Source organism: Phalacrocorax aristotelis, chromosome 5 (genome assembly GCF_949628215.1).
Source record: "Phalacrocorax aristotelis chromosome 5, bGulAri2.1, whole genome shotgun sequence".
In the NCBI taxonomy this organism is placed as follows: Eukaryota; Metazoa; Chordata; class Aves; order Suliformes; family Phalacrocoracidae; genus Phalacrocorax; species Phalacrocorax aristotelis.
Window position 1 is genome coordinate 59,248,722 of NC_134280.1, and position 24,929 is coordinate 59,273,650.

General features: G+C 36.5%; 1 protein-coding gene across 10 annotated transcripts in view; it reads right to left on the bottom strand.

Moving 5' to 3' along the window:
- The window catches only part of IRAG1 (inositol 1,4,5-triphosphate receptor associated 1), a 79,009-nt gene that overhangs the window by 10,155 nt on the left and 43,925 nt on the right, over positions 1-24,929 (bottom strand). For 7 of the 10 annotated variants that reach the window (XM_075094813.1, XM_075094805.1, XM_075094814.1 and 4 more), the window contains 12 exons: positions 19,063-19,236; positions 18,055-18,132; positions 17,564-17,613; positions 17,087-17,128; positions 15,346-15,939; positions 12,937-13,015; positions 9,976-10,096; positions 7,156-7,186; positions 5,916-6,056; positions 2,965-3,096; positions 2,078-2,219; positions 1,299-1,348 (listed from right to left, as the gene is read on the bottom strand). In XM_075094813.1, the coding sequence (XP_074950914.1) occupies positions 1,299-1,348; positions 2,078-2,219; positions 2,965-3,096; positions 5,916-6,056; positions 7,156-7,186; positions 9,976-10,096; positions 12,937-13,015; positions 15,346-15,939; positions 17,087-17,128; positions 17,564-17,613; positions 18,055-18,132; positions 19,063-19,236 (1,634 nt within the window). The remainder of the gene's footprint in view (positions 1-1,298; positions 1,349-2,077; positions 2,220-2,964; positions 3,097-5,915; positions 6,057-7,155; positions 7,187-9,975; positions 10,097-12,936; positions 13,016-15,345; positions 15,940-17,086; positions 17,129-17,563; positions 17,614-18,054; positions 18,133-19,062; positions 19,237-24,929) is intronic. The other 3 variants (XM_075094810.1, XM_075094811.1, XM_075094812.1) reach the window with 1 other exon arrangement.

Sequence of the window (24,929 nt, forward strand, 5' to 3'; positions counted from 1 at the left end):
TGTACTCACGATGATACATTAATTATTTCTAAACCTACAAATTATAACTTACAGAAACAATAACATACATACAAGTTTTTGCTGTCATTAGGCAGTAGCCAAATACTTAATCCTATGATATACACCTAGTGAAACTTACGCTTCCTACTGAGTAAGAAATCCAAGCACATATAGCATCTAACAGCTTCATCTCAGTGCATATCCAAACACTTCTAAGATTCTGCTCTAGGTAACTTTACGGGAAAGGATTTAAACAAAGATTTACTAAATACATAGGAGGAATGACTTACTCCATGATCCTCTTTCTAGACAAAACCAACTATACCTATTCATTAATGACAGTGGTTTACCTAATGTGCCTCTGAAAATCTATAATGGAGAGTCTGCAGCCATGTTAGGCAGTCTGTTGTAATGTTTTGGGTGTTTTCTCCCCTCTCTATTATTTGGACTTCTACTTGTCCTTGTTAAATTTTGTCTCTTTTTGGGACCTCTACTTCAACTTATGTGGTTCTCATTCTGAAATCAAGTCCTGTCCTCAGCACACTCTGTCCTCTAATTCTTTCTATTCAGCACTCAAAGGGGGCAGAATAAACTAAACCTAAGAACTACAACCCAAGCAAATAGAAATATGAAAAGAAATAGTATACTTAATATAATGCCTCTGACCACCAATAATGTCACATTGGAACTTGGATCTCAAATCACTAGTAGCTTTAGGAAGTTTTGTCATAAACTTCATCTCCAACTCTTGGAATTTTTGCAGTAATGGAAGAAATGCCATGCTGAAGTTATTAATTGGTCAAGCCAAAACAATCTGAGATAATCTCTCACTCTGAGTGCTTTGTCCAACCAAACAAGATATTCTGATGTTAACTGAAAAATGAGCCCCACTTAATAACTGTTTACATCTAAGGTACTCTGAACATTATATAAATCTGAAGATAATGAAAATGGTATGATCATATAGTAAGTTCTGCTTCCTTGCTGAGGAACTAGAATAAAGTACAGGACAAAAGCTATTCTCTGGAGCACAGGTATGTGGCCTGGAATAAAATTATTCTTAAATTAATAGGTCCCTTTATTATTTATAGGTTCACAGCAAACATTCTCAATATTGCACAGGGTTATTCTTGATCATGTATCCAAAATCACAAAGCATTTGCACTAAATTACATGAACAATACTGAGAATTTATCAGCACTATGTTTTGAACACAGCCTATAAAACTGAATGTTTGCAGACAAAGAAAATTCACTACATAAAATGTTCACTTCATTTTCTTTATATTGTAGAATTACCTTTCCAACAGTAAGAGACATGGATCTAGATGAACGAGGTACTCCATCTTCTGCATAAAAACAGTAGATAAAGAACAGTCAAACTATATGAGTATCTATCAATAGAGCCCTTGCTTGTATTTCAAACTCAGATGTGGTACATTTATATAAGGTCTGTAGTGACTGCATATTTATCTGTCATACAGTTCTGGTCTCAATTATACCTGCAGAAGAAATTTGAAATAACTGCAAAAATTTGAACCATTACTATCTTCACTGAGGCCAGCCAAAAGTCCACTCTTTGCCTCCATATGCAAATTTTTGCAAAAGAAATTGCAAACACAAACCCACCCCCCACCCCCCACCCCCACCCCCCCCGAAAATATATGAATACTCAGATTTTGTTTTCCAGCAAACTAGGAAAGAAAAGATTGCAAAAAGGAAAAAAAAAAATCATTTTTTAATAATGAAATTTTGCCATAATCTGCCATCTAAGAGGCAGTTGTGTTAAAACTGTGCAAGCTGTGGATATGTGCAAGAGGCCGATGAAAATGTTATTGGATCTCATCAGAATTTGCTAAGTGATAGCTATTTTAAATTACTGTACTATAGCATTAAGTATGGCTTATATGACATATTTTAACTTTTCTATCTGTAACTTTTTGAAATCTACTCTTGAAGATCAGAAAGTCATAAACAGGTTTCACAATACTTCACTTTTTGTCTTTAATAGCACCAGACACCCTTATAGAGAGGCAAGACAAACCCTTAAATTTTTATATATTTTTTTTTTTTATTACCAGATGCACCATAGCTTCTGCTAGAATTCTGATTGGCAAGTTTCTTGAACTCCATTAGTTCAGCATGATCCTTTTCATATGTTCTTTTCAGATTTTCCACATACTGCATCATTACTTCTGTGGCCTTTGACATACGCTTTTCCTAAGGAAGAAAAGAGGGGAATACTCAGGTAACCTCTACACTTCTCAAATGAATCATATGCCCCCTGTCAGGGCTAAATCTGGAATAGTTCTTAAATATTGGTACCTCCACAACTGCAAATTCTGAAGCTAATTAGAACACAAATGTACATGCATTCACATATATCCACAGAATACCAGAATTTATTTTGCGATATATTTATACAGTCTGTCTGTGTGCCTATGTTATTAGTTACGTAGTATATGTACATTTGTTTCCAAACCCTCGAAGGGCTCAGTCACTGGCATCAGTCTAGTTACTTTAGGGGGCAGAGGCAAGTGTGTTGAATCTGGGAGGGTATTGCTGTGTTCTCATTTATACTCGCTCCATTCTTGTACTCCTATAGTTGCCTGACTAAGCTATTGCCAAAGGCAGGTTACTGAACTAGATGAGCTTTTTGACACAGAAGATTTGTCTTATTCATGCTGCACTGATTTTATATACATTTCTTGCGCTGCAGCTATAGTTCTGAATAATATACACTCTCCTGTTGTATAGATGTTGAATAGCTTCATGGATAATCATCTTCTCTTTGAATTCTATTTCCAGACTGAAATAGTGTCTTATCTGACACTACAGCAAATGTCTTAAATCTGTTGAAATAGCAAACACAATTCAAAGGGCTAATATAACTTCCAGGTATGGCTGAAAAAGAGAAAGAGTGAACACATGCAGCCAGGACACCTGTTAGACATGATGTTCTTACCTGGCGAATGGCTCCAACCATCTCAGCTCGACTAGACAGCCTAGCAGCTAAACGCCGCAGAACAGCAATATCTTCCAACAGCTTCTGGTAAGCTTCTCTGTGTTCATAGTGATGCCATAAGTGAGCTGAAGACTGAAGTGAAAATACATAAGCTTTATTTTCATGTTTGCCACTTTTAGTTCAAATAAAGCAGCTTGAGCCAAAGAAGTGGGGTAGACGTACCTAGGCAGAACTACATATGGACAAGGTAGCCCCAGAGGAGTGCCATCACTACCACCAGAGATAACCTAATGAGTGCTGCTGCTCTGTTTGAGAATGGTGCTTTACTGCATACCGCAGGAACACCTCTGGAGGACTTAAAAAGGGCTAAGCACATTTGAAATACTTTTCCTTTTGAAATTAATGATGAATTATGCCTAGCTAGCTATGAACTTCACAAAGCTTATTTGAACTAGTACTTACAAATGATTGCCAAAACACAAAGAACATTTTAATTTGCTGGGAACAAGGTGTTAAGAAGGCAATTTATGTTCTTTCAATTCCATGGTACTTCACTTATTTGGAAAATAAAACATTATAGTCTCAAGAATTACAAATATAAGAAAGTAATCAAAGCCAAAATGGCCTGCAAATCAAATGGCAATTGCAATTTCTTAACAATTTTTTTGTCAACCAATACAGACATTTATGTGCTGGATTAATATTGCCACTTTGATAGCTCAGATCAATACTGAAAAGCACTGAAACATATAAATTCTTTGGGATTAGCTACCAAAAGCAAGACTAAATTTAGATGTTTTGTTAGCCAAAGCCTTAGTGAACACCGTTTCACTGAATGAGTTTTCTGTTCACAGAAAAGTTTGATATGAGAAAACCCAATACAATTTAGTTCAGACTTACAGGCAGACTTTATGATGCTCGATGACTCCTATATTCTTAAAGTGCATTTTCAGAATGCACCAGTTCTGGCACTGAGGTTGTCTAAAGTAATGAATCCCTGTGTTGTTGTTCACACAATTCTCCCTCTAAACAGTTGTGTTGTGCCCTAGTTCTCTGCAACCCCTCTTGTATTACTGCAAGAGTAAGTCAATGTATTGGAATGATCTGTGTGAAAAGAATAACCTCTCTTCCTCCTCCTCTTCTCCTCCCCTTCAAAAGAACGGAGTGATGTGCAGTAACTTTTTGGGTAATCTGAGAACTTGCATTTGTGGTGCAAACGTTTGGTGTAGAAACACAGCCAAGATGCTGATGGCACAATGACAACAATTGCAAAAACAAAAAATTCGTAAACTTATTTATCACTGAAGCTAGTGTGATAAAAAATTGCAGCCAAAATTTGACTGCAAGACCCAAGAAGGCATAAGGGAATGTTTCAGAAAAACATGCACAAAATTTCAGATTTTCAAGTTTTTCTTGGCAACTGTAACTTGCCTATTTTCTTGAACAAACCTGAAGTTCACATAAATCAGCTTTTTCTTGGAGTTGGTTTTTTGAATAAAACACCAGTTATCACAAGGTTGATAAAAAACCCATAAAGACCGGTAAAACTGTCTTTGAGCCACATAACGTGTACCTGTCCTACAGAAATGAAAATAACTGCCTACTGAGACTGGAACAAGTCTAGGTCTAATATGATACAGATTATATAGAAGCCATCACTTCATTTCATTGCTTATTGGTCTATTCCAATATATAGAATGAAAGCTTTCATATGAAAGTGGCAGTTTCCACTTTGTTATAAATGACATAAAAAAGCTTGTAAAAGCCAGACTGTAGTGTGTGAGCTGCACAAAGGAGGAAAAAGCTAATCATGTCTGTCCCTTGTTGGCAATATGGTCCTTGGTGCCTAATTACATGTCAAATCTAACAGAGTAATTGTTTGCAACTTTAAAAGCCCTTATACATTAGTTGTAAAATGTGTATGTATACAAAATATTATAATAAAAAAACCACAGAGATTTAATAGGGTTTTTTTTTTGTTTGCTCTTAAAGAAAAGAACAGAGGGAAGAGCAGTAAAACATTAAAAAAATGTGTGGTTTTTTTCCCCAGGAGCAATTATTCTGGAAATGCAGGTTTGAGATTCCAGATGAAAAGAGGTAAATACCACAATCTTTTTTTAATTGTACTCTTTCTTACCTGATTATGTTCTTGATAACATAAGCGGGAGAATTGCATGTTCTCCTATTTCCCAAAACTATGGCAGCACTTCGTTGTAACATGCAAATTGTGTCTATTGGTATTCCCTTTAGCAGCATGGTATCTAAGCATCCCTCCCCTTTTTGCACAAAGATGTGCACAGCACATAAGTTGACACAGAGGTGTATTTGTCATTTCAATTAGAGAACCCAGAGAAAGCTGGCAAGGAGGACTGAAAACTATTGCTCATAGAACAACAGCAGGGACAGCTAGAATGAAAATTCAGGCCCATTACTTGATCCTGGGATTGCATGTATTCCTTAAGTAATCCTCTGTCTCCTTTCCTCTACTGCCTTCTATTATCTGCAGTTAAGAGCTCTTCCAAGTCACAGATCTCAGGACTCAGATCATTTAGTATCTCACCTAAGTGGACACCTCAAATTTACTGCTAAAGAAGGTCTTACCCAGCAGACCATGGATCAGTGCACAAATTGCGGTTCTGAATACTCTTAGCTTTGTCACAGGCTTATTCCAAGAACTGAAGAGCAAATTCATAGTATTTATTTCTGAAATCTGTTAGAAGTAGGACAACATCCTCTATGCATTTCCAGCAATGGTGGTCCACTCTGACAGAAAATGCTCTCTCTCGTGTAGAGTGGTAGGCAGCTTACAGTAAGGAGCTTGTGCAGCAGAAAATGAAGTTTTGGGGCTGAATTTACAATAGGTATAAGCAAGCATAGGCACAATATTTCAAATGTGTGAGCACTTTCATGTACACTATAGTTCAGAAAAAGAATTATTGTTGTTTTCTTACCGTAATGGCTGCTTTAAAGTTTTCCAGTTCCTTCTCAGCATTCTCTTCAGTAAGATTTCTCTCTCTTTCTGCTTGGTTAATTCTAGATTCCAAGGTATAACTATCATTTCTAAAGGCCAAGGAAAGTTGTACAAATACATTCTGTTTGGATTAAAAAAGGCATTTTTAAGTAAGTGTCACAGTGATGTAATTTCCAGTAAAAACTTATGAATAAGGTATGTTTAACAAACTTTGGTGCTTAAGTAAGTATTGAAACAGAAATTTGAAAGCGCTTTTAAAATTAGGTTGCTTCAAAAATCACTTCTCTCTACTTGCTATAAAATATTAATAAATGTGTTGCTGCCTCTTTTCCTGAATGTTGTTCTGGGAGATCAGTAGAGCAGAGACACAGTGAAGGAAACAGTCTACCAGAAGTATCAGAGTCACAATGAGTCTGTTTTCTAGCTGGACTTCCCCCAAGGGTCCCCAAGGTTTTTAAACAGATAGTCTGTGCAGAGGAAGTCCAGGGATGAGCTCACTGTTAGCATTGTTTTACCTAAGGGATAAACACCCACCACTGAAGCCAGCAAAAGATTAAGTGCTAATGTTTTCATTCTCTTGCACCCCTGCTTTTAAAGATTATTTCTTTCTTTACCAGATGCATTTTTTTCTTAGGATAAATAATATTTTGCAAAGCACAAGGCACCAACAGTTCCATTAGACCGGAGATATGTAAATAAAGATCTTTTTCTTGACTGGTATGTGAAGAAAAAAAAAAACAACAACAAAGCCAGCAAGCTAAAGAGCAACCTATAAAAAATTATTGGCTGGAACTGAAAAATTTATGTAAACTAACTACAAGATATAATAAAAAACTACCCCAAAGCTCCTATTGGCTAATACAGAAATGCAATTTAACTAATTTAGTTTCTGGTCTCATTTAATATAAATTTTTTAAATTAAGTACATTATAATTTCCAAAATGAATGCATATTTTATTATTAAGAATGCAGAAACAAGTGTTTTGCTTATTCCTACCCTAAGTCTTTTGACAGTTTATATTGCCTGGGACAATGGCCCATATTTCATAAAATTGTTATTTTGATTGAGCACAGTATGGGTTTTTTTCTGAGAAATATTTTTTTGTTCTGATTACCTTTTCTACCTTACCATTACCTTGTTCTAATAACCACCTTTAGATTTACAGTAACGACTTAAAATTGAGGCATGTCTAAAATAATGAGTTTAAGAATATACTTACCTCAACTTCTTTTTCAGTAAGTGGAGGGGAGCTAAAAATAGAAGCAAAAAATTAACATTTTAATTAGTTTTGTCTCTAAAAACAAAGGTATTGTAATATTTAGTAAAAAAGAACAAAAAAAAATTATCCCCTTATATATTTTATATATTATATATTCTTTATATTATATATAATAATATATATAAAATATTATATATATTTATATATTCTTTTGGTGAAACTAGTATTTAACTAATTCAATTGTACTTGTTACGGCTAAACCCCCCCTCCCCCCCCTTTTTTTTTTTTTAAAGCAACAGCACAGTATCACCTGAGCATTGGCAAGAACATACCAAGTTTCTGGCAACTGCAAATATTGCTGTTCGCACTATGTTGTGATAAATTGTGAGTACAAGAGCAAGACAGGTGTTACCCTTTTGTACTTGTGGGTGACTTAATGCACTATACTTCAGATTATCTTTACCTGTTTTCTCTGTTAACAGTTGAAACCTCATGATGATGACCATAGATGGGCAGAATTCAAAACCCACCTTACCATATACTGAACTATCCTGTTTTGGCTGCTAACTTTGTTAGAAGTTAGCTAACAATGATTCTGGCCATGATTATGATGCTAACAAAATATATGTTTGGGTTTTATGAGTTTTCCACCACAAGCATGCTTACTGACTATTCAAAAACTAGAAAAAGTTACCAAAATGCAGTTTCATAGAATACTATAAAAGAAATGAGATAGACAACATTATATTGCAAGATCTCACTTAAAGGCAGTCATCCCATATGTTTGAATTTACAGGTTCTTATTCCCCATAATTGTTCCAAAACATGAGAGAGCTATTCAGTTTTATGCAGGTGAATAGAGATGAGAAACATCTGAAAGAAATGACAGGAGTTGTATATACAAATTCTAGTGGATGCCAGTGGTAGGAGTTGTGGTTGACATACCTGTCATGCACTGTGCAGGTATAATACTTTCACAAAATTCAAATATTATTGTAGTATTCATTGCACCATTAACCCCAAATATAGAAATCAATGCACCTGGCATCAACAAGCAGCAGATTTTTCTTTTTGGGCAGAATAATATTGATTCTTAGAGTAATGACTAGGAGAAGGTAGGGCACTATGTCCCCTATGTTGGAAATCCATTTTGTGTCTGAAGTATCAGTATTCATATTACTTACTGCTATTCTAGGAGGAAGCCTATTAGAAGGAGTAGTCCTTCTAGAAGGAAGTTCAAGCAACTGCATGCATTATATAACACAGCACAGAATGATAAAATTTGTGTCTTTCCTTTGGCTGGGAACGTTCTGAGAAATTTATAGTAAGAATGAAAACTTATGTGTGTATTTATTCAATAGACTAAGCCAACTGATTAAAGAATATTACCTGAAAAACAGAAGTTCTCTATAATTATCTGAACCTCAAAGCCAGCATTTACCTATATTGTACTTAGCTATGAAATTACTTTTCAGTATTTGATTACAGTCAAGCAATGGTCTCTTACAATTTCTTCACCGCATACATTTATTTATATAATGTGTTGGATATAACAGTTCCTTCATAACTAGTGGTAAATACTTATTTCATCTGCACAGAGAACACTTACTGACTGCTTCAAATGATTGAAGGCCTCTGGTATTTATAGTATAAAAATACACGGGTGACTTTAGGAATAGTTGTGGCCAGGTATGTTTGGAATTTTTTTAATGTCTAATAAGGTTTTTTTTTATGTTGGTTTTATTTCTCTCAAAGAAAAGGCTTATGCAGAAATATGGAAGAACCTTAGCTTTATTCTAATGCAATACAAAATAAAATATGGTCCTAAAGTCTCTAAAGTTATCAGTGGTGCAAGGTATGCAAGGCATGTGGTGATAAATGCTTCATTTGAGCTTTCTTCCCTATATTTCTTGGGCCAGAGCAAAGTATTTTCTGAAGTTATGGACTCTGATATCATTTTAAACATAAATTTCCCCCAAAGAGGAAAATTCCACTTAAATTCTGTCAAGAAAGTGTTACATTTGAGAACTAGTAAACTCAAATTAGAATGAAAATTTCTGAAGGTCTGGACACACACCTGGCAGGTATAGTCTATTATGACTCTACCTCAGAAAAGTATGGACCAGATGATTCCCTTGCTATAGTTACATTGCATTATGCAGCAATAGCTCTAGTTTCAAATGATCTCTTGCATGGTGTTTACCCTACACATCGGTAAGACGCAGACATACTGTTTCAGATTGCGTAATAGGGAAAGGAGAAAGTCCTGGAGCCACAGCAGATGTTAAGCGATCTGTTGTAAGTGCCTACTTGCATAGCCCAAGATCAGGGAATTCATGAGCGAGTCCTTCAACTATGTTTGCAAAATAAATTCAATTTCTCTGAAAAATTGTCACCTGCAGAAAAACTGCAGAATTCTTACATGCCCAAATTTTACCATTGGAAAGCATTATCTGGGCTGATTATTTTTCTGGGGGGAAAAGATACTAACATTTTCAGCATGAATTTATACCTGCAGCAGCAATCCTGAAAACCAGACAGACCAGTAGAAAAACCTGTATAAAAATGTATTTGTAGCGTGCAAGTTAGGTTTCAGACTTTTTATGTAGAACCTACAAACTGATTTTAAAAGTTGGCCAGTTACTGGAATTTGGTGCACTGCCCAAAATTTTTCATAAAATGTGTTGCACATTTTAAGATGCAGCAATGAGTCTACTTGTATGGATCCCATATGAATGGAACTCCATAAAGGGAGTCCCCTGGAAACCATCAGTGTGCCCTCCCCCAGATGATGTCTTTCTACTTCTAATGAGCTTTTACCTTCCTGGAAGTGATTTGTGCACTCGCAGTTTTCGCAGCAATACATCAGGAATGCTGGGCATGACATCAGAGCTGTTCTTTATCTCTTCCTCTTCAGTGGGGGAGGGAAGAGGTGAAGGGCCTAAAGACATTTTCAGATAAAAAACTTCTATATTATTTGAAAAGTCATGCATTAACTATTAATAGTCAGCATCTTGGAGCCAAATAGGACCTTTTATCCCGTGTCCGTTTTAAAGTCAATGAGGATTTCACTCCAACTCTACTGGGAGCAAAAGCGAACAACAAGAAAAGGTCCATCCCTTCATGCAGAATGTTACTTCCTTTATTGCATATGGTGAAACATCATTGATCTCCCTTTACTGTTGAAGTTAAGATCCTATGTCTTCCTTCCAAGCAGTGGCAACAAAAGTAATCCCTACAATTGTCATCCTTTATGTAGAAAGACTGAAGTAATACATGCTCTGACAGTCTCTAATACACTGAAAAATAATTATTGTATTCATATTTTTCCTAGAATTCAAACTGAACCCAATTTCATTACTAGAACATCTAACCTAACATTTTGCATTTGTGCTTCACCAGTACAGTTACATGATTTCTGGAATATTTTAGCTTAGATTTTGTAACAGAGTACTGTAATTTTCTAACACTTTAAATGCCACTTGCCAAGGAGAAGTCTAGTATAATGTACTACACTACAGGTTTTGTGCACCATTTATGGTGATGAATCTACAACATGTACTTGTTTGCACTGCATGCTCACTGAAACAGGACATAAAGGTTATAATTGCATTCTCTACTTCTGTCACTTTCATAAGTGATGTGAGTCATAAGACCAAGATATGGCTTCAACATTTTTTTAAATTTACGTTACTTTTTAATTTTATTTTTGCTTAATTCTCATATATAATAATCCCTTATCTCCTTCTATCTTGCCAGACTTTAATGAAGGACTCTCCCATAGGAAAGTCAGGCTCCCCAGTCTGAATCTCAGACTTGGGAAGATATCTTTGGACAGTTCTCCTGTTCATTTGGCACAACAGAAAGATTCTTAGACCTGCAAAACAAATAGTGTGAAAAAGCTCATATTTTGTAAATGTGGGAAGCATTTACATGAAAGACAGAAAAGAATGGGGGATTCTTTCCAGCTACATTTTAGTTCTGTGCATTTCCTTTATATTTAAAAATTCCAGTATTTACTTAAAAGCAGTCGTGTGTGTCCTCATAAAGAGCCAGCCTGACATCACAATGTCTCCAGACCTAATATGTCCCACTTATCTAAACTTCTGTACCCACAAAGTTGTGTTTACTAAGTTTATCACGATAACTTGGTGTTGACAGCAAAACATGATGGAGCCAGTATATTTGATTCACAACAGTAATAATGAAGTAGCTGGCTATTTCCTATTGTTTAAGTAAAATTACTACTCCAGTTAAAAAGCACAAGGTAGCTTTTTTGACAATGTAAGGAAGTAAGTCTCCCTAACAAATGAACTAAGTATTTGACCCCTCACTTGTTTTCCCCACTGAGGACAAGGAGTTGACCCTTAATGTTCTGGCTATCATTTAGATAAGTTAGTAGACTTTAAAAAGCTCGTGATGCTCATGAGATCTTTGTTGAAAAGCTGGATAAAATAATTATTAGCTTTTCATAATCTTTTCCTCAAAAGTTTCAAATCTGCCAAAATCTTGTAACAGGCTGGTAAAACGGCAACTATTTTACACTTTCAAACAGAATCTACTAAACAATTTCTGGGAAATGATGTATTAGCAGAGTGACAGAAAGAGTATTACCATATCTAAGAATCCAAAGATATAATCACTAAGTACAGAAAGAGGACAAGAAGTTTCTTAATCTTGTTTCATTCAGACTGAAGATGAGTGTTTTCAGAGATAACATGAAATGTAATATCTCAGCCATCTCCCTGTGTAACAGAAACTTTAAAGTTCCATGAAACATTCCCAAAACAAACCTATGCATTAGCAAAACACACAATATTAGGCAAAATGGAAGTTGTCTTTGGATCAAATCTTGGACAATCAGTTTCAGCTCCTTTCATATTAATCTTTATTTCAGTTAGCGTGGCCTTAAAAACTCCCTGAACAAGTTCTGACTTAACTCCTTCTAAAAAAATACAGTTTTGGTTAAAATATTTTCAGATGATTGCTCAGCGTTACTGCTGTTTAGTTCTTCCAGTTCTCAGGATTATATCTTTGCTCTTTATTTTTATTCTGAATCATTTCAGATGTAGCCTACAGGCATCAAATCTCATTTGCCTGTGTTAGACTGGAAAAAACATTTGGTGCCAGATTTCTGTTTCCTCATTTATGTAGAGTTTTAAGCCTTTTCCTTACTAAAAATCATACAAATTGAGATAAAAAACCAAGAAGATTTATTGCAAGGCCTTTTTCCTAGCTTTCAATCACATTTATGTCTCTTCTCAGGCCTCACTCTTACTTATCCACATTTACATAGAGCTGTAGACCAGAAGTGAACATGCCATTCCAATATTTGCCACACATAAACTAAAATAAAAAACCAGGAATAAAGCATTCCATCTCTTACTTGTACCTTCAAGGATCAAATTCACTCATATGGCCACAATATCTTGCAGAGGTCACATCAATTTAATCCATCACTGCTGAAACTTTTTTTCAGAAAGTCACTGAAACTTGAGAGAGTCCTGCATCTGTTAAGTACAAGCTAGACTCTGTTCCAGCTATGCATCTTTTAATTTGGTTGTAATAATACCTACAGTATCTTCTTGTTCAAATCATCAAGAAATTCAGGTACTTTGATTATTGGTGTCTCTTATTCATTATTTACTACCCCTCCATGACTGCTTCACTACAACTACTATTGCAATTGAAGAAAGACTTTTTTTTGTTCTCCATTTTAGTCTATTATAAAAATCAGTTTATAACAAACAAACACTTCTTCCAGCTCTTATGATACTGCACCTTTTTCCTGTTCAGCCGCTTCACTAAGTTCAGGAAGTTTAAGTCCAACTAAATTTTGATTTCTCATCAAAATATGCTCCTGTTAAGAAAAACAGTAACATTTCTAAGTAACTTAACTAGAAATCTCAATTTAAATATCCCTGCCATGTGAACACTAAATATAACATTCACTTTAGTTAATAAACTTAATGGAGATAGTTATATTAAGTTATAGTCAGATGCTACATTGCATGGATATATGGTACATTCACACACAGAGTTTTAAATATTACATATTTTGAATTTCATACATGCATTTTTAAAGAAAAATTCCTGGTCAGGCAAACAGGGATTTATGTCATGTGCCCCTTACTCAAGTAGAAATGTTTTTTGGTAAATGAGAGTGTTAGTAAATGAGAGTTAAAAAAAAGGCAATTTTGGATATAGCCCTAGTAATAAGTAAGTATCCCAGACAGGAGAGAAAATTCAGAAAATAAGATATATGAGACTTTATCACTTTGACTTATTCAGTAGGATTTATTCACACTGAAGCTTGGTATGCTACACTACAGTTGGTACTTCATTGTTCCTGTACTCTGCCCCTATTCCTTACAGGTAGGGAAGAATATACTCTCAAGGGTTAAATCTTGTTTTCTTATTTGTCCTTATATCATCTCCTCATTTTCTACTTTCGTGTTCTCAAATATGTGTAAAATTTACAAACTCCTGCTTTTGTTTATAAGCAGACAGTTTCTCCCAGTGACAGAGTCCAAATCTAATGTAGCTGGAATTATATATCATGTTATATTAATTTTCTGAGTCTAACTACTATTGGTGCTTAACAGCTTCTAGGACTTTAAAAATTATATGGCTCAGGTGTCTCTATAATCAAAACTTCCAGTATATATATACTAAGAATGTGTGTTATATACACAGGAAAAGATTAATAACTAAGCTCCCATTCTCAAGCAATACCATGGGAATGGAATAACCAAAATGCAGAATCTGAGGTCCTCACTTGTCAGCCCTATGTTCATCTTAAAATATTAACTACTAGACATCAAAGAAAATACTCTTATTAGGCTGTTAAGGAAAGAAACATTTTCTTTTCTTCTATTTCAAAGGTAATTTTTGCTATATGCACATAGTAGTTGCTTTATGATGGTGGTTTATCATGTCATGATATTTCTACTTTTTTTCAATACACTAGCTAATTCTTAGGGTTTAATTCTTAATTGTTACAAATTATTTAGACAATCATTTAACAACAGATTAGTTTATAGATTTCATAGTTCAAGTCTATCCTTCAAGAAGCTGACCAATTTTCACCATGTTAGAATTAGAAACTGTAAGTCTGGCCATTGTCTACCTGCCCTTCCTCTCAGAGACACACAGTTTTAAAACAACTCTGGACACTTTGAGACATTTTTTGAGAATGTTCAATAAGCAAAAAATCACACCAAAATAGTATCCTGTCCCCTGAGATCTTGCAAATGTAATGTTATTGGCAAAGGTGAGTAGTCTTGAATGACAGGACTACTGCCCTTAGAAGGGAGAATACCAACCAACACAGGACTCAAAAACATTTAGCTGAACAAAGTAAAAGTGATTTTTAAATCCAAAGAAAGTTTACAAATCGTATATAACACACAGAGGCTTGTAAGCCCTCAAACAAGAGTATAGAAACTTTCTCCAAACTTTAGTTGAAGATTTCTGTTTATACACAGGTCTCAGCCCACTCATACAGAAATCAGTCATTTAGTCAATATATTGTGAGAGTCTGTGGATCTGAGGACAATTCCAAAGAGGCAGAAGCAGCATAGGACAGGGGAGCAAAGGAAGCAAAAGAGCATAAATGACTGTTTTATAGAGAATGTTTTTACATCCTGAGGAAGGAAAGATCCTTCAGATCTAAAATTCTCTTTAGGAATCAAGATAGATCATTTTAGTCCCAAGTATATTTTACAAATGACATGATTGTTAATCAACTGCTTCCTGTTTATAGGTCACGTAAACGATGCAAAAATGAGATATATTGTGTTTTAGAGTACTCTTCTGTCACAATGAAAGCAGTTAGTACTTTCTTGACATCAATATTACAATTTTTTCTGGGGGCCAAAACCTGCATGTGCAAGAGCATATGTACATGCATATGCATATGTGTATATTGAAGAGACCACAGTGCAGTCAATGCATATTTGAAGAGAACTAAGAAACAGAATAATTCCATGGAATTTAGTTACAGGTTACAATTTACTAAAGTTGCAAAGGAAAAATACGATACAATTATGAATTGATTTTGCTGACACTGTTTCCCATTAAATTACTGTATATTTCTTGCGATGATAAAAATAATGCTAAGCAAGTTGAAACTTTAGTAAGATATGAAAATAACTTTAAGGCAGGATACACCTGATGGCTAGGACTCACCTCTCTCAGCTTTGTCAATTTCTGCATTCGAACTGGTTGAACTTGGATTTGAAGGTCTTTGAATGCTTTTAGCTGATGGCTGGATTTATTATCAATACCAAAACTTTTATCTTCCTCAGATGGTAATTTCAAAGGTGTTTTATCTTTCTGTCCAGGCTCCATGCTATCCCATGATACAGCCCGTAGTAGAGGAGGACGCAGTCCATACAGTTTAAATTCTGGTTTACAAGAAACTTTATGGTCCCTCATCTCTAGAATAGGAATTTTGAGCTTTGAGTCTGTATTTCCTACTCCTGGTCCTGGTAGATGGGTTCTTAAAGGAACATCATTTTCTTTTGCTTTCTTGAGGAATGATTTTCCAAGTTCATTTTCACAAACATTCATGCAAGTGTTAAGAGACATTCTGCCACCATCACCACCTGAAGGGGAGCATTTAGGTAAAGTATCCATATGTTTACGTGGATCAAAGTTTTCTTTTTGTTCTGAGAGCTTCTCTTTGGAGTTTTCAAAACCTGCAGAACGAGGAACCAACCTTCCCTGAGAAATCTTTCTTTGATCATTCTGTCTTCGATCAATTAATCCTTTTGCAGCATTCTGGAAGTAGAGGGACACATAAAACAGAGAAACAGATGCAGATTTCTCTTTTCCCCTGCCCAAGGACAGGTTTTCACTGTAAAAAGCCATTTCCTTTTCTGTGACACTTGCTTTTAAACATGTGCTGTTGACAAGAGAAATAATTTTTAAAAGACACTTGAAACATTGAATTTGGAATCTCTTATCTGAACATTTGAGATAACCTCCTCCCATTCCAGAGTCCATTATAGCAATCCTCATATAGCCAAGTTTCTCATCATCTTAATGTAAGGTTTGTCTGAGAACAAGCCTTTAGCCCTGTAACTTATAGCACTGTTACTTCCCTTTGATTGTTTTCCATTAGTCCCTCACCTCCCAAGGGAAAAAAAACATAGGTTTGAATACTAAGTTAAAGCACATATTGTAATTTCTTGCTTCTTACTTTGTGTGCAGTAGCAAAGATTATAAGTTGGCTACAATCTCTACAGAACTGGCCAAAGAATGTTTGCCTATACCTTCGCTACTTTGGTACAGAATCTGTATTTTGTCTAAGGGCATCTGTGTCAGCAATTTAAGGCAATCAACGTACAATCTAACGGTGGGCTCTGCCTTAGATACGTTACTACTCCTCCCCTTTATAGTTACTGCTCCAAAATTCTGCTACCATACTGTTTTTTTAAAGTATTGCCTAATAACTCACAGCAAAATCTCTTTAAAGGGCCATCTGATATCACCTAAAACAAATTAGGAAGCATTCATATGAACTGCTCCACCAGTAGCTGCACAGAACCACAACCCGATTGGTGTGGAAAATGAGGTACAGTAACCTCTTCCGCTGAACCAAACGAGTCTGGAAGAGGACGTCTGTCTAAAACACCAGCATACACCCAAGTGGCAATAGTAGATATTTTTTACTTTACTTATAAAGTTATTTAGTGTATTGATTTCAACTGAGCTAAAGCAGGGTGCATAATAGGATGTAAAGGTTAGCTGTAATCCCATTGTCCTCCACCACATTTGCAGGAGCTTCACAATTTCTTAGATCAGTATCATTTTTCTTTTTACTCAGTGAACAGTCTTCTAGCCTTTTTAGTCACATACGTAACACACATATGTGTGCCAGGACAAACAGGCAGATTTTGTCCAACACTTAATGTGAAACACTTACCTCTGCAGTTTGCCTTTCATCCTCTTTCACAGTTCTGTTATTCTAGCAAAAAAGGAAGAAAAAAGGTTTCCTTACAAAGTTATTTTTCACATCTATGCTACAAATGTTAGGTGTAGATAGTAATGGATGAACTTTGAATCCTTTAAATGTGACAAGCAGTGTAAAAATTATTTATGAAGTAATTTTAGGGATTAGGTTTTTTCCATAGATTAGGATTATATTGGATCTTTTTCCAATTTCTACACTTAAGAGTTCTCTATGATCTTCAGCGCTTGTTACCTCATGGATTTTTGTCTTCAGAGTAAACATTTATTAGTCCCTCACTCTGCAGAAAAAAAACCACATCAATAACCAAATCTTGGTATATAAAATGGTATTCAAAACATCCTATTTTCCTCAGAGACTAACTGGACATCATAGTGTAATATAGTACTGTAATAACCAGGCTACTGTGCAGACTGTTCAGCTCTTTCTTACCTGCCCTGGAGACACTGACTCGACACTAGTGGTTGTGCATGCATCACACCCTAGACAGATACACATGTAATTAGGGCATATCCTGATGTTTTACTCAAAATTTTTACTACTACAGCATTAGCAAACACATACATGCACAGTTCCACATAATATATTAAGGTCAAAATTTAATGCAGAAAATACTATTAAAAAGGGGAAAAATTATCTAAAATATCGTAAGTGAAAGATTATTAAAACTTCTCAAAACTCCATTATTGAAAAGAATAGTAATAAAAAAGAACATATAACCTAGCAGCACTATAGGAATAAATATATAATACAAAAAAATATACATGTGTAAAAATATTTATAGTAGGCATTCTTGAACTTCATCATATTCAGGAGGAGATGCTTGAATCTACAGATTTTGACTTCCCCTCAAGAAATATTTAAAAATACATTTTTGGTGAGCTTTTATAAATTAAAGTTTGAGCCTGCATGTATCATTTTACCTGATGGAACTGGAAGAGTGAAAGAGTTGCTCCGAGATGCTACTGGTGAAACTTTAGGACTAAGTGTAGGGGAAACTGCTTCGTTAAAACAAAGACAAAAACAAACAAACAAGTAATTTTACTTTCTAGGCTTGTAGCTTCTGAATTTTAAAAATTCAGATAACATTAAAACATGAATCTCATAGACATCAGTCATGTGTTTGTCCAGAACCTGACAAGTCATTTTAATTGCCAAGTTGTACTTTGCAATTGAGAACTTAGAGTAGGTTTTATCTTGTATACCCGCCATAACCTAAAACAATTCTGTTGATACACAGAATCCTTATTCTTCTCAGTTTTCTGATACTGTAAGCACTGCAGAGAAGTAGACACAAGAGAAGGATTTACAAAAATTTAAGGAAAAAAAATTTAATTTTAAAAAGGATAGTTGTTTTTCTTTCTCCAGAAAGTGTCAAGCCAATTTTAAGATAGAACTTTGCTTTGAATTGACATTTCGAAGCGAAATGAAAGCCCTACTTCCTGATAAAATGGCATTTTGTCCTAGTTTTCAAACACTTTGTATACAGGGAATAAATAACTTCAGTTGACATTCTAGAACAAAACATTTTATTTTGCAATTTTTAAAGGAGGATCTGGTTCATTTAGCTTAGTTTTTGACCATGTTCAGAACAAAAAGCTGTGTAATTATGTTTTTTCAGCGGTATGAATTTTGCCATTAAAATTTCATTTTATGTACAATAGGAACTTTAGGAAGACAATCTTCACAAACAGAAATTTGTGACTTTTTTAGATTCCAATAGAAATACTTGAAGCTTTCCTGTTACAGTGTTCGCAGCATGTCATTCAGCCACTTAAAAACTTTACACCATTTTCCACTGTTACATCTGAATACAGAGACTGGTCATTTTTGCTTTATATGGAATTGTGAGGAGGGACAGAGGGATTCTGATGCAATGTATGGATTACAGTAGATGTTGTTTGTGCCTTGTTTTCAGAATCTGCACCTACCTATGGGTGACTCTGGAAGGCTGCTTCTTGACTTTCTGCCTCTGCGCATTAGAAACCTCTCACTCACTTTCTTTGCTTCTTCTAGCAATTCAAGGTTCTTCTTTTTGTCTTCCTCTGATATTTTGACATCTGGTAGCTGATCATTTACCAGATCGATCACATGACCACTGTTGTCTGGGTAGAAAACGTCAGAATTAGAGCTGTACCTCATATTTCCAGATATGTTGTGGCATTTCAGAGTATACAAAACATATCTGTAAACTTAGCTTTGAGCTTGTTTTTAACAAGCATTAATGTCTACTCATTTTTAATGTTATATTCTCAAGTTTAGAGCAAGTCCTTAAAAACACAGATAACCCACTAAGATTAAGTCACTATGATCAAAGATGCTCTGATACGTGAAACTGGCTTTTCTGGCTGTGTCCCCATGCTAGTAAAAGTGCTAGTTCCAACTAGCAGTCACGGTATTTCTGTCATAGGCTCAGTTTTTCTGTGGATTTTGTACATCCAGTTATTCAAGACTAAGGACCTACAAACTTACCTGGCAAAGATTTATGCACACTAGTTTTAACATACAGATGATTCCATCAAACAATCTGTAAAATAAAGTGCAGAGTTTGGAAACATAAAGATTTCATTCTATGCAGTTTAGTTTCTCCTGCTGCATCCCATCTCAGCACCTGTGATTTTATGATTTTATAGAATCATAGAATTGATTAGGTTGGAAAAGACCTTTAAGATCATCAAGTCCAACTGTTAACCTAAGACTCCAAGTCCACCACTAAACACCATGGCCCTAAGCACCACTTCTACACATATTTTAATTACCTCCAGGGATGGTGGCTACACAACTTCCCTGGGCAGCCTCTTCCAGTGCTTGACAACCCTTTCAGTGAAGAAATTATTCTCAGTACCCAATTGAAACCTCTTCTGGTGCAAATTGAGGCCATTTCCTCTTGTCCTATCTCTTGTTACTTGGGAGGAGAGACCAACACCCACATCACTACAACCTCCTTTCAGGTAGTTGTAGAGAGTGATAAGGTCTCCCCTCAGCCTCCTCTTCGCCAGACTGAACAGCCCCAGTTCCCTCAGTCGCTCCTCATAAGACTTGTGCTCTAGAACCTTCATCATCTTTGCTGCTCTTATTTGAACATGCTCCAGCACCTTGATGTCTTTCTTGTAGTGAGGGGCCCAAAAATGAACACAGTGTTCGAGTACAGGGGGACGACCACTTCCCTAGTGCTGCTGGCCACACTATTCCTGATACAAGCCAGGATGCTGTTGGCCTTCTTGGCCACCTGGGCACACTGCTGGCTCATGTTCAGGCGCCTGCCATCCAACACTGCCAGGTCCTTCTCCTCCATGCAGTTTTCCAGCCACTCTTCCCCAAGCCTGTAGCATTCCATGGGGTTGGTGTGGCCCAGGTGCAGGACCCAACAATGACCCTTGTTGAAGCCCATACAGTTGGCCTTGGCCCATCATTCCAGCCTGTCCAGACCCCTCTGTAGAGCCTTCCTTCTCTCAAGCAGATCAACACTCCTGCAAACTTGGTGTCATCTGCAAACTTGCTGAGGGTGCACTCCATCCCCTCATCCAGATCATTGATAAAGATATTAAAATGAACTGGCCCCAAAACTGAGCCCTGGGGAACAGCACTTGTGACTGGCTGCCAACTGGATATAAATCCATTCACCACCACTCTTTGGCCCCAGACATCCAGCCAATTTTTACCCAGCAAAGAGTACTCCCATCCAAGCCTTGACCAGCCAGTTTTTCCAGGAGAATGTTGTGGGAAACGGTGTCAAAGGCTTTGCTAAAGTCTAGGTAGACAACATCCACAGCCTTTCCCTCACCCACTAAGTGGGTCACCTTGTCATAAAGGAGATCAGGTTAGTCAAGCAGGACTTGCCTTTCCTAAACCCATCCTGACTGGGCCTGATCACCTGGTTGTCCTGTACATGCCATGTGATGTCAAACAGGTCCCTAAACAGGGCAAAGTCTGCCCTCCAGAAGTCCAAGCTGGCAGTTCTGCTGACCCCTCTCCTCACTTCTCCAAGAATCAAAAACTAATTTTGCAATCACTATGCCCAAGATGGCCTCCAACTGTCACATCACACACAAGCCCTTCTGTGTTCACAAACAGGTCCAGCAGGGCACCTTCCTTAGTTGGCTCACTCATCAGCTATGTCAGGAAGTTATCTTCCACACACTCCAGAAGCCTTTTTCCTCTCCGCTGTGTTGTATTCTGTACATGTCCATGAAATTACATTTCTTTCAGGCAAGTCAGACCTCCAACAGGAGACATTTTGTAGCAGGTTTAATTAGAAAATGCCTATCTTAGAAAAGCAACATCTTAGAATCATAGAGTAATTCAGGTTGGAAAGGACAATTGGAGGTCATCTAGTCTACCTGTTGAAAGCAGAATGAGTGGTGAAATCAGACCAGGTTGCTAGTCTTGCAAGACAATCTGGTCTTGAAAAACCTCTGAGGATGGAGATGCAAAACCCGTCTGGGCAGACTGTTCTAATGCTTGACACTCTAATGAGCGAAAAGTTCTTCTTTATACCCACTTAAAGCTTCACTTGTTTCAAATTATATCCATTGCCTCTTGTCCTCCTGCCATGGGCCTGGATCCATTGTCTTGATAATCTTCTCACTGGTATTGAAAGGCTGTATTAGGTTTCTCCTAAAGCCATCTCTTCTCCAGGCTAAATTCGGCCAGCTCCTTCAGCCTTCCCTCGCAGGGCAAGTGTTTCAGTCCCTGGACCATCTTTGTGGCTCGCAATTGGACTTTCCCATTTATCAACACCCTTCTTTTACTGGAGGTCCCAAAACCAGATGCAGTTTTCTAGATGCAGTCTAATGAGTGCTAAGTAAAGGGGAATGAACACTTGATCTACTGGCTAAGCTTCTATTAGTACTGCCCATGACACTGTTAGCCCTCTTAGCTGCAAGGGCACACTGCTGGTTCATGTTCAACCTGCTCTCTACCAAGGCCTCCAGGGCTTTTTCAGCAGAGGGTTTTTCCAGTCAGCCACCCCACAAGCCTATACCTACTGCAATGGGTTACTCCTTCCAGATGCAGGACTCTGAATTTGTCTTTGCTGAATTTCATAAGGTTCCTACTGGCTCATTCCTCCAGCCTGTCTAGGTCTCTCTGAATTGCAGCACCACCCTCAAGCATATATTAATTAATCTCCCCCAATTTGATTTCATCTGCCAATTTGATGAGAGTGCACTCCATCCTTTTCCAGGTCATGGATGAAGATAGAAATCACAACTCATTTTCTTGAGTGGGTTCCAACACACATCAAAAGGCCAGCTGCAGCAGCTGGAACAGAAAGCAGGCTTGAAACAAAGCTCTGTCTTCAGAACATCTGGAAAAGTTGGTTTCTTTCAGAGAACCCCCTCCTTTTGCTAATGTCCAGGGAGCATATGACCAACCAACCAGTCACTACCCTCAGAGCCAAACTATGCAACCAATATTCTACCTGTCCAGTTGTCCACCCATCCAGATCATAAAGTCCTAATTTGGATGCCAGATTTGGGGTAGAGGCAGGGTGGGGGTGGTGTGGGTGAAGAAGGGGAGCAGCTCTTGCTGCTGCATCTCTGAATATGGAGGGATAATCATTCTTTTGTAGGATAGATTTTAAGTGTTCCGAGTTCCCTTAAGTGGATCTGAGCTGATTTACATGGGTCTTATCTGCATCTTAGTTTTCTAGAACATATAAAGGAAGTTTCCCTTTGAATGCCAACAGCCAAAAAGCACATTTTACTCATTAATTTAAAGGACCAATCACAAAAATAGAGCAAATGCACAAGAAGTGACAACTCTCTGAAGCCTCCTAGCAATCTTTAGGTGGGCTTTCTTTCAATTTCAAGTATACTGATGCAACTGAATACTCAGTTATGAAAGCATCAGAATCACAAACCCTTAAGGATTAATTCTGACCATTAGTGGTATGAATATGTAGCACCTTCTTTCTGCAAGACTGAGAAGCTAACCCTAGTACAACAGTAGAAATACTGTTTACATAAAATATTTAATTATCTTATTAAGAAAAAGGGTATTCTGCTAAATTTAAAAATCTCCAATTCTCTATTTGCCTGAAACTAGCCCACAATCCCAGGTGTATAAAATTATTATTGTGGTTTTTTTTTCGTCACAAATATCAAATTAATTCCAGGAAACTAACCCTCATAAATCCATAAAAAGGGACATGAAATGTGTAACAATACATTAATGTTTGCCAGAAAGGGTTCTGGCCTCTCTGTTTTCACCACTGGAAAGAAAAGAAACCATTAGTATCCACTGTTAGTAGCAGAGAGAGTTTGGGTTACTTTCAGTGGTACTGATTAATTTTTCTTCATGCAATACCTCCTATACAAGAGAAAGTAGAAACATACCTATAATTCAGGGAAAGTAGTCTTAGCTGTAGCCATTTTTCAACCCTAGGGGTGCATGATCTGCTATCATCAGCAGATCAGTGCTTCTTACAAGAAATATTTGCTGAGACTGCCAGGAGTCCCTTTGCTATTGGAAAATAAAGAAATGCTCCATGAACCCCCATGCCTATGTTCAATATATTGATCAAGAACAACTCCACACATCTGAGTTTCTTAATAAAAACACACAAAAAGGACTTATTAATCAGAGTCCTTAATAGAATCTCAATTATGAAAAGCAATCTGAGTTGATAAAACAGGATTTTTACTCTGAGTATTTTGAGTATCAGAGAGGTGGCAGGGCTCTGATGTTTGCTGGTGCTTTACTAATAAAAAAAAAAAACGATACAGATGCATCCGTTTCAAGATGCCTAGGAACTAGTTTCCTCAGTGACAGTAGAAAGAGGGCTTCCCTTTAAAAGGGGGTATTGGAATAGTCACCTGATAGGCTTGGTTTTAAGTCTGTCACAAAACAAGTATATTTTTTAAGGTATGCAAAGTCCATGATTTTATAGAAAACTGTTTTCAAGCATGGCATAAAGCAGTGATAATTGGCTCAAATTAAGTTAATGGCTGGGAGAAAGTAATTAAAGATAAAAATAATTTTAAAAATTTATTCTAAATTTCTGATTCCCGTCCCCCATTTTGATAGGAGGTATCATATGCTTATTCTTTCATCCTTTACAAGCGATAACATAAACATTCTATCAACTCTGTTCAAATTTTACTTTACAGGAAATACAGAAATGGAGACAAGTAACAATTCAAATGCAAACATAGTAAGGCTATGAACTGATGGGAGCTTTGCTACTGACTTAACGGATGAGCATTTATAGTTTGTAGTACTCAAAAATCTGCATCCACACCATTAATCCCCTTGAATAACAATTGACTCTGCAGGTAGCTACCAGAAAATTAATAGAACTAATTATGTAGTAAGAGACTCATTAGAAAGTGAAGAAATTAAAATCTTCTCCTGGATAGCTTGTTTTCATTTAAAGTTTAATCTGATATGATATCCAAACAAAATAACTTGAGACTTAAGTGTCTGTTAAGCTCCTTGCTAAAAAAATCCAGTTGTTCAAAAGTAACAAAAACAGTATTACTGAACAGTATTTTACATACAGTAAGAATTTTAAGCATTTGTATCTCCAGCCTTCTAAAAATATTAAGCTAAAACACTAGTCTAACAACTTTATGGAACTAACAATATATATATTTCTCTGAATCTGTCTGCATGCAATCCACTTATGACCATAAACTTAGAATCACAATTCAACACGCCAGCAGTATTCCCTATGCATTTATTACAGACAGCATGCACAGGAAAAAAGCCGCAGTCAATACAGTCAGACTCTATGTTTAGTCTTAATTATGAGCACGTCACATTTCCTGGGAAAACATACTAGCTTAAATGAATA